The sequence below is a fragment of the Macrobrachium nipponense genome, chromosome 5 (assembly GCF_015104395.2).
Source record: "Macrobrachium nipponense isolate FS-2020 chromosome 5, ASM1510439v2, whole genome shotgun sequence".
Classification (NCBI taxonomy): Eukaryota; Metazoa; Arthropoda; class Malacostraca; order Decapoda; family Palaemonidae; genus Macrobrachium; species Macrobrachium nipponense.
The window spans coordinates 54066578-54080728 of NC_061107.1; the positions used below are offsets into that span (position 1 = coordinate 54066578).

A 14151-nucleotide genomic window follows, 5' to 3' on the forward strand; every position below is an offset into this window, starting at 1 on the left:
TTACCTGGCCAGCAGAAAGCAAATTGACAATAGTTAGCTCAGCAGTACCTGGAATTTCCGAAAGTGGGCGGGACCTGCATCACCTACATGAACGATGGCAGTGCCGCCGCCGCCAGGAAATTTTAATCTTCGACTGCCAGGTAAGAGAGCTTACAGCTTTAATTGTTAAGTCACTTATGTGGAATCAGCAATTTATGATGCCATAACGAGCTGATACTGGCACCATAAGCTCATTAAGCTCATTCTGAGGCCTACCCCGGAATGATAGGAAGGCCCCAAAATGTACTTAAGTAAACAATCTCTCTCTCTCTCTCTCTCTCTCTACTCTCAAATCCTCTCCTCTCTCTCTCTCTCTCTAATCTCTCTCTCTCTCTCTCGCCTCTCTCTCTCTCTCTCTCTCTCTCTCTCTCTCTCTCTCTCTCTCTCTCTCTCTCTCTCTCTTTAAGGGTAATATAAGCTGTATTTGAAATTATATTACTGTAAAAGAAATATTCCCTCATCTAAATTTTATTTCCCAGTCTGCTTTTACTGAAATTCAAAAACTTGTATGTAATTATAGCATGGAAATTAAGAAAAAATGTACAACAAAGTAACATCACTTTTACCTATAAAACTACCCTATACAAAATAAACAAACATACATACATAAAACAATCAATCTCTTATCTGCTTACCTGAGAGAGAGAGAGAGAGAGAGAGAGAGAGAGAGAGAGAGAGAGAGTTTATATACTGAAGCACAGTAACTTGCTGGGAAGGAGGCTGGTTGGGAGGAGAATGTTGAGTGTTGCCTAATTATGAAATTCATATTCTAAATATTTTTACAATGATTTGAAAAGGAACATCGCCAGTGACAGAGGCAGTCCCTGGTTATCAGCAATCCAGTTTTATGGGGCTTGTCTAGCGATGACGATAGCTGAATCTTCAGTACCAATCCTCGGTTATCAGCGATGACAACTGAATTTTCGGCGCCAATCCTCAGTTATCAGCACTATTATCGCAGACTTTCGGTTATCGTCATGTCCATTGGAACAGAAACCCCAAAAATATTCTCTTGTGTACTGTTATAACGAGTGTGCTATTCATAGTCAACTAAACTTCTAATGAAATACGGCATAATAAGTCAGACAAAGCAAAAAATACAGCAACACTACCTCCATGCTCTGTTGTGAACAAGCTGTATTTGTTTATTTTCATGGTTTTTTCATGTTTATGGTACAGTACAGTACTGATATATGAGAGAGAGAGAGAGAGATTAACATTAGGTGATAGGATAGCATAGCTTTAGTAGACCAAAAACAGTTAATCAGGACTTGACAGTAACCAACACTAGGTGATACCCTAACTATAAAGTTTCACGTTAGTAATTTACTGTTTTATATAGATCAAATGGACTATGAGGTAGTAGCCTATCTTGAAGGCTACAAATTACACCTGGTTAATCCCATATCTTTAAAGGTAAATTAATCAGAATAAGGCAATAACCAGAGCTGGGCATTGCTACTCAAATTATTGTTCTGCACCCCGCATCTCCACAACTTTGAGAGGTGGTTGGCACTACCGCTACTTCGACAACTTTTTGAACCCGCTATATCACCTAAACTACCGTTACTTTTACTGTAAGCGCAACCAATGCACAACTCAAAATAAATAGCTTTTTTATTGAAACAAATTATAACACATTGATTTAAACAAAATAGTGGAAAAAAATATTTTTTCTCTGTTAGTGTAATACCCTAATAGAGTAAATATACTATGCAACGATACAATTGTACCCTTATAAAGTATTTTTACTCTATTAAGTATCAGAGCAGCTTCTTGAAGGTCTAAGGCTCCCCTTCATGAAGACGAGGTGTTCAAAGTTGTGGGTGTTGAGGGGGCGACCTCTTGTGCTTCAAGATGTGGCAGCACGGGCCGCCGCGCCGCGCCGCGCCATCAAGACAAGTTCAATCCTGCATCTCTCAGACTCAGGCAGTTGCTGTAAAGTCCCGAGATTCGCCAGACCGCCGAGAACAATTTTAAAACTCGCGCGCCGCCAACTGAGTAGACTCACCACCATCCTCCCACTAACCCATTGATTCCTGATGCTAGTCACCACTATAAGATCCTGCTCTCCTATTGGTCAGCATCATGCCTCTATGTAAAGGCGTTCCTTGGCCATTTTTTGCGGCAGTGTTATCGTAAACTGGAATTCGTTCCTTCACATATACATATTTCGTTTGTTAACATAAATTCGTGTTAGTGATTTTGCTTTCGTTGTACTGTAAGTTACTTTATCGTGTTGTGTGTGAACTTAATTACTTACGTTATTAGCCATGGGTCCTAAGAATGTTGCTGAAGTTCACGGAAAGAAGAGGATGCTTTTTATGGAGAACGAAGATGGAGATATTCAAGAAGTGTTAATGTTTTCTGCCATTAAAGTTAAGTGTTCATGTTTTCTGCCATTTGCCCTCCTCCTCTGTCGCCACTTTTGGGGATCGCCTCACTTGAAAGGTAAGGTTAGGTTCCTCCTCCTCTGTCGCCACTTTTGGGGATCTCCTCACTTGAAAGGTAAGGTTAGGTTCAACATTTTACTACCTATGTACACGTACGTAAAGTATTTCTTGTACCATGTACTACACTAGTACACTTTATTTGCCGGTACGTACTACAATAAAGGTTATGTTAGGTATTGAATGGTCCAAATTGTGGTATTTCATTGTTTATTGGTCAATTCAGCTTTATTATAAAATTTACTGGGGTGTTTTTGTAGGACTTGGAATGAATTAGGCAATTTACATGTAAAATGCGGTTCAAGATACAAAAAACCAGGTTACAAAGGCTGCATCGGAACGGATTAATTTCGTATCCTGAGGTACCACTGTACCTCCCAGGTGTTTCATGTTTGGGCAAAAACCCAGTAAAATCAGTTCCCACTACCTCCCAGGTTAAACCCGCAGAGGAAAAAAGTTACCTAAGTATATCTTAGTTTTACCAGACCACTGAGCTGATTAACAGCTCTCCTAGGGCTGGCCCAAAGGATTAGATATTTTTACGTGGCTAGGAACCAATTGGTTATCTAGCAACGGGACCTACAGCTTATTGTGGGATCTGAACCACACTATATCAAGAAATGAACTTCTGTCACCAGAAATAAATTCCTTTGGACCACCGGATTGGCAGCCGAGCGTAAAAACCACTCATCCAGTGAGGAACTACCCGCAGAGGAAATAGAGGGATTTTTACACGGGGGAGACGTTCTTACTATGGAATATGAAGGGGGTATTGCCACTGAAAAGACCCTGCTGAATCCAGATGGATCAATGACACTAACTTCAGGCACCCATGGGAGAAGCCAAGAATGGGACTCCTTTAAGAAGGAAGTCTCCTATTCGAAGTAAACTAGAATTAACAGACATAACATTATGCCCAGTTCATGCATTTAAGGTTAACCTAGAGTTCATAGCAGACATCCCTGAAGGTCCAATTTTTTTTTACTACACTAGCAACACTTGCCACAAGCTCTAACAAATTTGGCTACAAAGTGTATCGGTAGGTGGCATGGATATTCTTGACTCCTAGGCACTACAGCAGCAAACCATGTGTCTTCCCAACAAGCAAGTATGATGATTATAGCTGGGGAGGGTTTGACAATACTGCAACCATACCAAGCATCACCCTAAAAACATAAGTTCACACTTAGTTTCTTGTTCTTGACTGCCAAACCTAAAGGTATTTGGAATAAAGAAATAGGCCTTGAAACTAGTGGCTTGACCCTGGACCGAAAATGTTTTTGGGTTGGTAATTTAGTATCTAAAAGCTTTTTGTCACCTGTCAGCTTCTTTGTAAAGCTTCTTGAGGAAAAGAGCGACTGCACTATAAAGAAACAGGCTTTGATGTATAAAAAACCTATTTTTGGTAGTCATTGTTGAATCCTCAAAGCCCTCCTACTTCCCTGACAAAAAGACGTGGGTTTCGGGTATGACATCATCCTACATTGACCAACAGAAAGGAATGGTGTCATGGTTGGATTTTGTTTGTATGTAAACTATGATGGTAGGTATGTGCAAAACCACTTTTTCTTGCGGTTTTGACATAGTAGGAAAACTGGGTGTTAGCATTCGCCGAAGATAATAGAAAGTGCCCTCTTATCCTGAGTCCATTTAAAGGATTTTTGACGTAAGGAAAAATCTATTTCTGGGCGATTGGCTCGTGTCGCCAGCGAAATATCCTTTAATCTATTATTTCTAGGGTAAATGTACTAACACATACCAGAGAATAAATAAAATAAAGAAAAAGGTCAGTATAAACTGACTCGCTCACCCTCTAGGAGGGTGTCGGTATGAACACTAGGCGAGTGAGACCACTACCACGAGCCAAATGCCAATAGAAATCTCCCACTACAAAACCTCCAAGAGGGGAGCCGTCCCACAGAGAGAGCAGCTCGTACTACTACTACTCCATCCCATGCTTGCGACTGCTGCGCCTCTGGTGGCCATCCTTTTTCAGTTAGCTCACACGAGTCACACGTGTTATTTTTCTCTCTGTGATTTTTGTGCCCTTTCTTCGGATTTTCGATAATGGAGCGTGCAGCTATTTCAGCAGCTTTTTTTTTTTTTTATTTTTTTTTTTTTTTTTTTTTTAGTTTTTTTTATACTCAGTATTTAACGGGTTAGCGAGTTTTTTTTCCGTCCCCGAGGCAGTATTTGCCCGTTTTTTTAGGTACAAATACGTTCTCGGGGGCTGGAAGCATGGCGCATGGTCCTGCCGCATGTTGGGTTCGTTCTTGGTCTCCCATACCCTAGAAACATCCCTTATTATTTACGCGCTCTATTTTTTGATTATCCGCGTTCGTTAGGTCTACTCAGGTTGTCATACATGTATGTATTTCACCTTATGTAGGCTTTTTCTAATCCAGACCCTAGTCCAGGTTCTTAGTATCGGCCCCTGACTACTTTGCAGGTGGTAGACTCGCCTTCGGGCTAGTCGCACACTCCTGGATTTTTTCTCCTGCTTTTTACCTTCTTTCTTTCATTTTATTATATATATTTATATGTTTTGTCACTGTGAGGTTAGTTAGCGTCTGGCTTAGCCTAGGTCCTGGCTCGTAGAGCCTAGTCTAACCGTTGATCAGTTCGGTCGCTTCCACATAGCTTCTCTCTGATCAGTTGGTTTACCTATGTGGGCCTATATGCTACCGCTTTTCAGTTCAGGTTGCTTCCCGATAGCTTCTCTCTGATCAGTTGGTTGGCCTAGGCTTGGTTACCGTATCTTAGTTACCGCCTCGTGGTCACTACGTGATCACGAGTCAGCCAGACGCCTGCCAGTCCCCCTCCCCCTCCCCCCTCTCCCGCTCTCCCATAGAGTCGGGTGGGGGTGGGTCGGTCTGTCCTTGCTCGCCCCGCATGCCCGAGCCTGGCTCCCCCTCTCCCCTCCACCGGAGGGACCTGGGAGTCCGACAGTCCCTGACTGGTTCCGACCTCTCCGCTTCTCGGCTCGGCCGGGTGGTACGTTGTGGGGGGCCCTGGCCTTCCCCCCCTCCGTTACTTCCTTGCCGCTCCGGGCTAGCTCGAGTCTGTATGTCATCTCGCCCTTCCCTCCTTACTAGAGCTCCTCCCTATCGGAGCCCTGGTATCCAGCGGAAGGGTATAGTCCACCGTAGTTGGACCGGAGCATACAGTAGGTCTTTACTAACCCGTACCGTATTGCTGAGTTACTACACTCCCGCTTCACTGGACCTAGTCCGGTTCATTGCATGACATTGCATGTAGTTTAAGTTATCTTTAAGTTTATCTTAAGTTTCTTAAACCATCCCTACCCCTCCCTTTCATTTTACCGGATCTCTCCGGGATTATAGCCTATTCAGGCAATGCAGGGAGGGGTTATGCCCAAATTTTTTCCGAGCTCCGGCATGTAACGGAGTTCTTTGTCCTTAGTCTGTAAGTGTTTCCCCCCTTTAGATACTCATGTGTCTTCCCACTTACAGGCCACCAACTGTGAGCATCCGGGATGTTCCGCTACACTTCAGGACCCCTGTGGACACGAAAGTTTGCCGGTCCCATGCTCCCATGCGCGACTCCGCACGGGACATCCAGGTCTGGTACCATGAGACGTGTACCATATGTTACGATCTGGTGGCCAGCCACTTTTGAAGGCGTAAGTATTCCATCTCCGCATGCTGCTCCGCTTCTTCTAGTACTTAAGTTTACGTTATTTACTTTAACTTAAGGCATCTAGTTTAAGTTATATTCTAAGTTTTAGTTTTAAGTGATTCTTAAATCTAAAATATACCCTCTCTTACAGGCTCCGGCAGTAAGAGATACGGCATTGGCTACCCTGCGGGCCTGGGTCGGAGGTTTTGCAAGAACGCCGCCAAGGGTCAGCCCTACATACTGGAGAAGCGATTAGCTCTGTTAATCTTTCCCGGAGGCAAGGCGACTGGGTACGTCGACCCGGTAGAGGCGGACCCCTCTATTGCCTTTATCCAACAACAACTGGCGGCCTCCTTAACAGAACAAGACCAGGATATCTCCACGGATGTTCGCAACCCTGGATATAAATGTTGAACCTATGGTAGGTATAGACGACCTGTTGGCCGAGGTAAGTAATGCAGGTACCCAAGGGTCTCCCTTGGGAGTGACTGTTTCTTCTACCCTGCAACCTCTCCATCCTTCCAAGGCTTTACGGGTGATGAGTTATATACTCCTCCAGAGGCTTCGGTTTAGACCTAAGATCAAGTCCAAACATATGACCTTGACTAAGACGTCATCGTCTTCGAAGAAGACGTCCTCGTCTTCTTCCTCGCGCAAGTCTCCGGCTCGTAATCCCGGCCCAGACAGGTCTAAAGGGTCTAGCTCCGGCTCAAAGTCCTCAAAGAGTAAACCTAAGGAGAAATCCCGCACCCCGGCAGTATCACCAGTTCCACTACCTTTGGTGCCTATTCAGAGTCTCCCCTCCACCTCCGCAGCAGCTCCGGCTTTGGACACCCAATGCTGGCCTGTTACAACAGGTGGGCGACCTAGTGGGCTCCCTTAAGACGAGTATGGAACATATGATATCCCCGCCTGTCGGACAGGATCACTCCTCAGGACACTATTATAGCCGGTCTAAGAGAAGCCCCTCTTGCCTCTCCTCAACCTCCAACACTAGCGGATCTCAGCTTCCCCCCGCATGACTCGCTGCCCGCTTTCTCCATGAACAATCCTTGGAGAGTAGCATCATACGCCCCCTTCCAAGATGGTCTCATCTCCATACCGGAGTTTGGAACTCGAAGAATAGAGGACTTCGAGTTCTACCCGGAAGGCCTACAGCCTCCCTTCATAGGCTACGCTAGGCTCACGCCTTCGGCTATGGTTAGGGATGACAGGGTACCAAAGGAGACAGTCCTCTATTCCTCGAGACCAGGCTCAGCGAGAATGGCTCAGATGTTTAGAGGACATGGACTGTTCGAACACCAAGATCCAACCATTCAAAAAGTCCCTTTACCATTTTCACGATGGACGAGAGTACCCCGCTCCCTTTCCTAACCAAGATAGCTAGGTCGACCATCTCAGCAGCTCAGAAAGGGGAACCCATGCCTCAGTTAAAAGAAGCAGACCCCACATCTCCGTTGCTCCCTTCAATTGGAGAATTGTGGGAAGACTTGCCTAATACTTTCACAGCTGGCAAACTCAAACCTGACTGTGCTATGGAGCAGTTTTGGTGAAAAGCTGCCCAGGCTCCCTGATAGTCTTATTCAAGCGGAATTTGACTCGAAAACACGACTAGCCAGGTCAATCAACCTGATGGCTATGTCTGAGTAGCAACCATGGCTTATGGTTCAGAACCAATTTTTAAGCTTATGACCAAAGCCCTGACTCAAACGGTGCAGTCAGATATGTTCGAGTTTGCCACTGCCAGAACGAATTGTAGGAAGCATGTCCTGCTAGAGGCAACCATTCGTCATGAACCGAATAGGTTACTCTCTTCTAACATCTGGGGCGCAGATCTCTTCCCAGAGGCTATGGTAAAGGAAGTCCAGGCAGAGGCTACGAGGGTTGAACCAGAAGCCTTAAGGACCGTTGGGGTCTTACCGGCTAGAGAAAAGGCAAGATCCTGACACCAAAAGGTCAGGTAAGGGGCAAAGGTAAACCCAGACGTTTCCATTTCCCGAGCCTTACCAAAAGAAGCAACCGCGCTTCCCTCAACAAGTTCCTACAGTGCCGTTAGTGCAGACAGCCCAGCCCTCCACGTCTAAAGGTCAATCACAGCCTATTTATGTGATATCCCCTCAGCCTCAGCCCTCCACCTCATACGCCATCTCTCCAGCTTACAATCAAGCCTTCGAGAGTCAAGCTTCTCAGAAGTATGACCGCTCGAACAAGGGAGGCAGAGGTAAGCGGTCCTTTCGTGGGAGAGGATCGGGAGGCCCCTTCAATAGGGGAAAGCACTTCAGAGGAGGTCGAGGGGGTTACCAGAACCAATGAAGAACTTCAGGTAGGAGGGAGTCTGTTTCACTTTCGCCACCGGTGGAACTTCAGCCAGTGGGCTCAGAGCATAGTGTCAAAAGGGCTGGGTTGGAGCTGGTTGACGAACCACCTCCAGCCAGACCTTTCCGTCAACTTCCTTCCAAGGAATTGACAGAGTACGCAGAGGACCTCCTTCAGAAAGGAGCTATAGTCAAAGTCAAAAGGTTAAAATTTCAAGGTCGCTTGTTCAGCGTTCCAAAGAAAGGCTCAAACAAAAGAAGGGTAATCTTAGACTTGTCCCGCTTAAACTTAGCCATCCGCTGCGACAAGTTCAAGATGCTCACGATCTCACAGGTGCGGACCTTACTTCCCCGTGGGGGCCGTCACCACCTCTATCGATCTTACAGACGCCTACTATCATATCCCTATTGCAAGACACTTCCGTCCGTATCTGGGATTCAAGATAGGAGATCAGACGTTCTCCTTCAAGGTAGTCCCGTTCGGCTCAACGTGGCACCCAGGGTGTTCACGAAGCTAGCGGAAGTAGTAGTGCAACAGCTCAGAGCTCAAGGGATTATGGTAGTAGCGTATCTCGACGATTGGTTGATCTGGGCCCCATCAGTCGAAGAATGCAACAAGGCCACACTGAAAGTGATCCAATTCCTATAATATCTAGGATTCAAGATAAACAGATCCAAATCAAGACTCACTCCAGAGTCAAACTTTTCAGTGGCTAGGCATTCAATACCTTTTTCTTTATTTTATTTATTCTCTGGTATGTGTTAGTACATTTACCCTAGAAATAATAGATTAAAGGATATTTCGCGCAAGCGACACAAGCTGAGCCCAGAAATACTCTATCACGTTATAATGTTTATCATTACGACACATACCCAGCCATAAGACCAGTTAAGATAATTCTTTGACATTAGTCTGGTCACCATCGAGCTCTGGATAGACCATGGAAAGGGCACTCCTTGAGGACTCGACAGCAACTACCAAAAAGAGGTTTTTCTTAGTCTAAAACCTGTATATTGATCTCATTTTAAAACTGTGATTTAGAAGTAAATATTTGCCATAGCAGATAAAAACTGTTGTCTTTTAATGGCAGTCCCTGGCTTATGACATTCCAAGGTTATGATGCTTTTCAATTTTATTCATCAGAAATTATTTCTAGGGTTACAACGCTTACGGTGCCAATCTGGTGGAAGAAATATGATTCCAAAAATGCAAAATAATCAATATTGAAAATATTTTTTATGAATAATGCAATAAAAATACACTTTACATAGATTTATAATACACCCAAAGCATTAAAAGGAAGGTTTTTGTTTAGGATTTTTGACGATTTTCTGGCTTACAACGAGTTTCGGCTTTTGATGTGTCTCAAGAACGGAAACCCCATCATAAGCCGGGGACTGCCTGTAATTGAATAAAATAAAAAAGTATCCTAGCAATGATTTTTATGCTTATAAGATATATTTGTAAGATTTTGTACATAATTATTGAATATAGACACATACAAATGTGGGGGTCTTGCTTGTCCATACTTGGACTGTTTGACGTAGTATGGCGACTGATGTTTTCTTATAGAGGTTGATTATTTTGTACGTTCTAAAGCTTTGAAAGTTATGTTTTCAGAAATTACTTTTCTTTTTAGGTTGCATCTGTCAGGAAAACAACAGTGTTAGATGTGATGAGACGCCTCTTGCAGCCTAAGAATATGATGGTGTCAACTCCAGTTGACAGAAATGCACAGCACTGTTACATCTCCATTCTTAATATTATTCAGGTAATGTTGATATTTAGGGTCTGTTTGTCAGTTTTTGGTTCTTGATATTTGAAATTACCAAAAGTTGTTTTGATGGTATGTCAGGTTAAGCAAAAATGGTTTGTTCATTTAATTGTTTTGCTTTAATGTGTACTTAGTGTATTTACCCAGTGAATCCTTTATGGGTTCTGTCATGTTAATTGATAGGCACAGTTTAGAAATGGCCCTTAGTCTGCACATGGTGGTAAGAAAATATGAATTTAAGAACCATGACTCAAGTTGGAATGATAGAACTGATAGGAAATGAATCAGAGGGATATGTAGTGGACATCTTCTTTTCTTAATCATGGGAAGTGAGAGATTGGAGGGGGTTCATTTGTATATGTATAGTATTCAGAAATTGCAATTTGAATCAGTAGAGAAGGAGTAAGCATGAAAAGGCACTGATTGACTGAGATCAGTGAGCAGTAGATGACTGCAGGCTAGATTTAAATAAAAACAGTGAAATAGAGTTAAAACTGCAATGCACCAATGAATGAACTTTAGAGAAATAAAAGATGAATTTTATAAAGAGTTGCAAATAGTGGCACTGAGTTTTATAAAGAGTTGCAAATAGTGGCACTACCTGGAGTCCGGTTAGAAATCGTACAAGGAATTGGTGGCAACAGGGAATTGGTGGCAACAGTCATCAGCTAGTAGGAGAGTAGGTGATCCATATATGTTAAGCTGTTATTTATGAAATATACAGATTGATTTAAAATTGGTCATTTGTTCATGTACAGAACAAACATTGGTCTTAATGTAAGGATGACTTACTCTTGGAGGGAGGATAAAAAAGTCTTAGAAGTGACTGGAGGTTGGGACCACCTGGGCTCACTTCCTGACCATAGGAAGGAGTCAAAAGCCTCTGATCCGTTGAGCATAGGTTACTGAACAACTAGACATCTGGGCTAATGGATTGTGTCTTGTTGATGGTAAAGAACAGTTGGAGACAACAAAACTTATATTAGCCACTAATTTTGTTCGTTGCCATTTCCCCTTTCTCCTTGGAAAAGAGAGGAATGGGACTTGCTTTCAATAAAGAATGGTTGCTTGCTCACCTGCATCTAATCAGTTTCAGCATATGATGAAATTGTTCTCTCTACTGCCTGCCAGCAGAGAAGAAGAAGAAAGAGACAGGAAGGCCAGTCACCTCATTCTTTCTCACTTTCATTCCAACATCAAAGGTAAGATACTAAACTGTCCTGCCAGAGGCACTGCATGAGCTACACAACTCTCTGAGCAGCTACCAGTGGACCATAAGGAAAAAGTGTCAAAGGACCTGTGGGCAGCGTCCCACAGATAGAAGGAGGTAAAGGTGTTTTGACAAAGCCTGGTACCTGCCTTCAAAATCCTGTGAACCGAAAAATTCTTGAAAGTGATGGTAGGGCCTAGACCCCTAACATCAGTGCTCTTGCATATGCACTGTGTTGGCATCTGAATGTGAAGCAGAGGTGTAAGCTTGTCTGATCAGTTCAGATAATCAAATGGAGATAATATTCTTGGACACGTCCGTCTTGTTCCTGCCTGTGCTAACAAAAAGTCTTCAGCTATCAGGTCTGAGATGCCAAATCCTTTTTAGATAGTCATGCAGTTCCCTTATATGGCATAACGACAATTTGTTTGAGTCATCACCAACAAAATCCCGGGTAGAGGGGATCGAGAAAGACTCAAATCTGTCATCATGAATAGAGTGATTTTGAGTCTTAGCTATAAATTCCGGGACAAATTTTGAAGGCATGGAACTCCATCTCCGCGTATGTATAGTATAAAACGAGTCCATTTGGTTCACCCTCTCTGAAGAAGCCAAGGCCAGTAAGAAAACTGTCAAGGGTTAAATTCCTGTCTGTTGAGCCTTGCAAGTGTTCATATGAAGGGACTAATACGGCTGAGCACCATGGTCAGGTCTCGATTTGGAGGTATGTTGAATAGAAGTTCTGACAGGAGAGAAATCCTGTTGAATGTTTAATCACAGTAGACTGCCCATTTTCCATACATGGCTGTAGATGATCATCTGAGGTAACCTGACCAAGAGATACTTGATAGTCTCCAGCCTTGAAGAGATAGTGGCCTACTGATACTAGGTGAAACCTCTTGTGTGGTTGGCAAAGTAGGTTGTGCCATGGGGAATCTCTCTTGGAACTTTGATCAACAAGGTTAGAAGATGTGGAAACCATTCAGCATGTGGCCAAAAGGGAGCCACTAGGGTCATCCTGAGGTTCTGGGAGATAATCTCCGTTGATCACTTGATGGATTAGGCAAAAGGGGGGAAAGCTGTATGCTATCAGGTTGTCCCAGGGATGTTGAAGGGCATCCTGTGTCACATCCCAGGGAGCTGGAACAACTGACCGAAATACCTCTTGTTTTCTGTTGAACCATGTTGCAAAAAGGACTACAGTCGACCCCCCGCTATTTGCAGACTACGGATTCACAGACTCGCATATTTGATTTCTCTATGGACCTTATAAACCCATTATTTGTGGGAAATTCCCGTATGCACAGTTTCGAGAAATATACCCAATTTACTGAATTTTTGTATAAATTTCATGATTAAATGCACTTTTTGTAAAAAAAAAAAAAATTTGAATTTTAAAAATAGGCAGTTTTAAGTATTTTTATTGGGGTTGGTTCTAAATATTCGTGGATTCTAGCTATTTGGGGGGGCGGGTTCTGGTACGCATCCCCTGCAAATACTGTACCATAGGCCTTCCCCATAGATGGAATAGCCTTTCTGCTACCTCTTGATGAAGTGACCATTCTGTCCCCAGTACCTGACCCCAACGGCTTAGTTTGTCTGCCACAATGTTCCTCTTGTCTGGGATGTATGGCTGAGAGAGCTACTGAATGGGAAACTGCCCACAGGTGTAACTGTACCGTCAACTTGTGAGGTTGATGAGACACTAACCCCCTCCATATGTTGACAGAAGCTACCATTGTAGTATTGTTGGACATGATGACCACTGAGTGCCCTGTCACTCTTTCTTGAAATTCCTTTAGTGTTAGGAAGGCTGCCTTCAGCTCCAGGATGATGATATGAAGATTTTTCTCTTGGAGACCCCACAATCCTGATGTTAGATCTTGCAAGTGCTCTCCCCAACCTTCGCACGAAGAGTCTGAGAACAGTAGGATTTCCGGAGGGGGAAGTGAGGGGGCACTCGTATTGTCAGGTTCTTGTCTAGCTACTATGGAAAGACTTGCCTTACCTCTTTTGATAGAACCAGAAGCATGGGGAAACCCCTCGAAGGGGACCAAAATTCCTTCAGTCTCCATAGAAGAGAGTGAAGGTGAAGACAACTGTGAGAAACCAGCATTCCTAGGGATGACAAGTAACCTAGGATGACCTGCCACTGACAAGCTGGATACCTCTGTTTGGACAGGAAGGACTAGGCTATGCTCCTGAATTTGTCTATTTGTTGATCTGATGGAAACACCTTTGTCATTGTCATGTCTATGATAATGCCCAGGTAAAGGATCCTCTTGACTGGGCAGAAGATTTGACCTCTCCAGATTAATCACGATGCCTAAGCTGCACCAAAAAGTAGAGTAGACAATCTGTCTTGGAGTAGCTTTGCCCGAGAACTTGCGAGGGCTAACCAGTCGTTGAGGTATCTCAAGATGCATATCCCATGAGAATGAGGCCAAGTTGAGACTAGGGTGAACACTTGTAAACACCTATTGGGCTGTTGTAGGCTGAAGTAAAGAACTTTGAATTTTGAGACTCTCTCTCCAAGGCTGAAATGAAGAAACTTCTTGGATGAATGGTGAATTGTAATCTGGAAGTATGCATCCTTCAGGTTTAGCGTCAGCATGTAGTCGTCCTTCCTGACAGCTACAAGGACTGTGTTTGGGGTTTCTATTTTGAATCTAATCTACCTGATGAAAAGGCTGAGACTACAGGTCTATTACCGGTCCCCAATC

General features: G+C 43.7%; 1 protein-coding gene across 1 annotated transcript in view; it reads left to right on the forward strand.

Annotated features, from left to right (window-relative positions):
- LOC135215332 (tubulin gamma-1 chain) overlaps positions 1-14151 on the forward strand; it is a gene marked incomplete in the record, with an annotated part of 244554 nt that overhangs the window by 165801 nt on the left and 64602 nt on the right. The window contains 1 exon segment of the mRNA XM_064249891.1: positions 10084-10215. Coding sequence (XP_064105961.1) covers positions 10084-10215 — 132 coding nt within the window.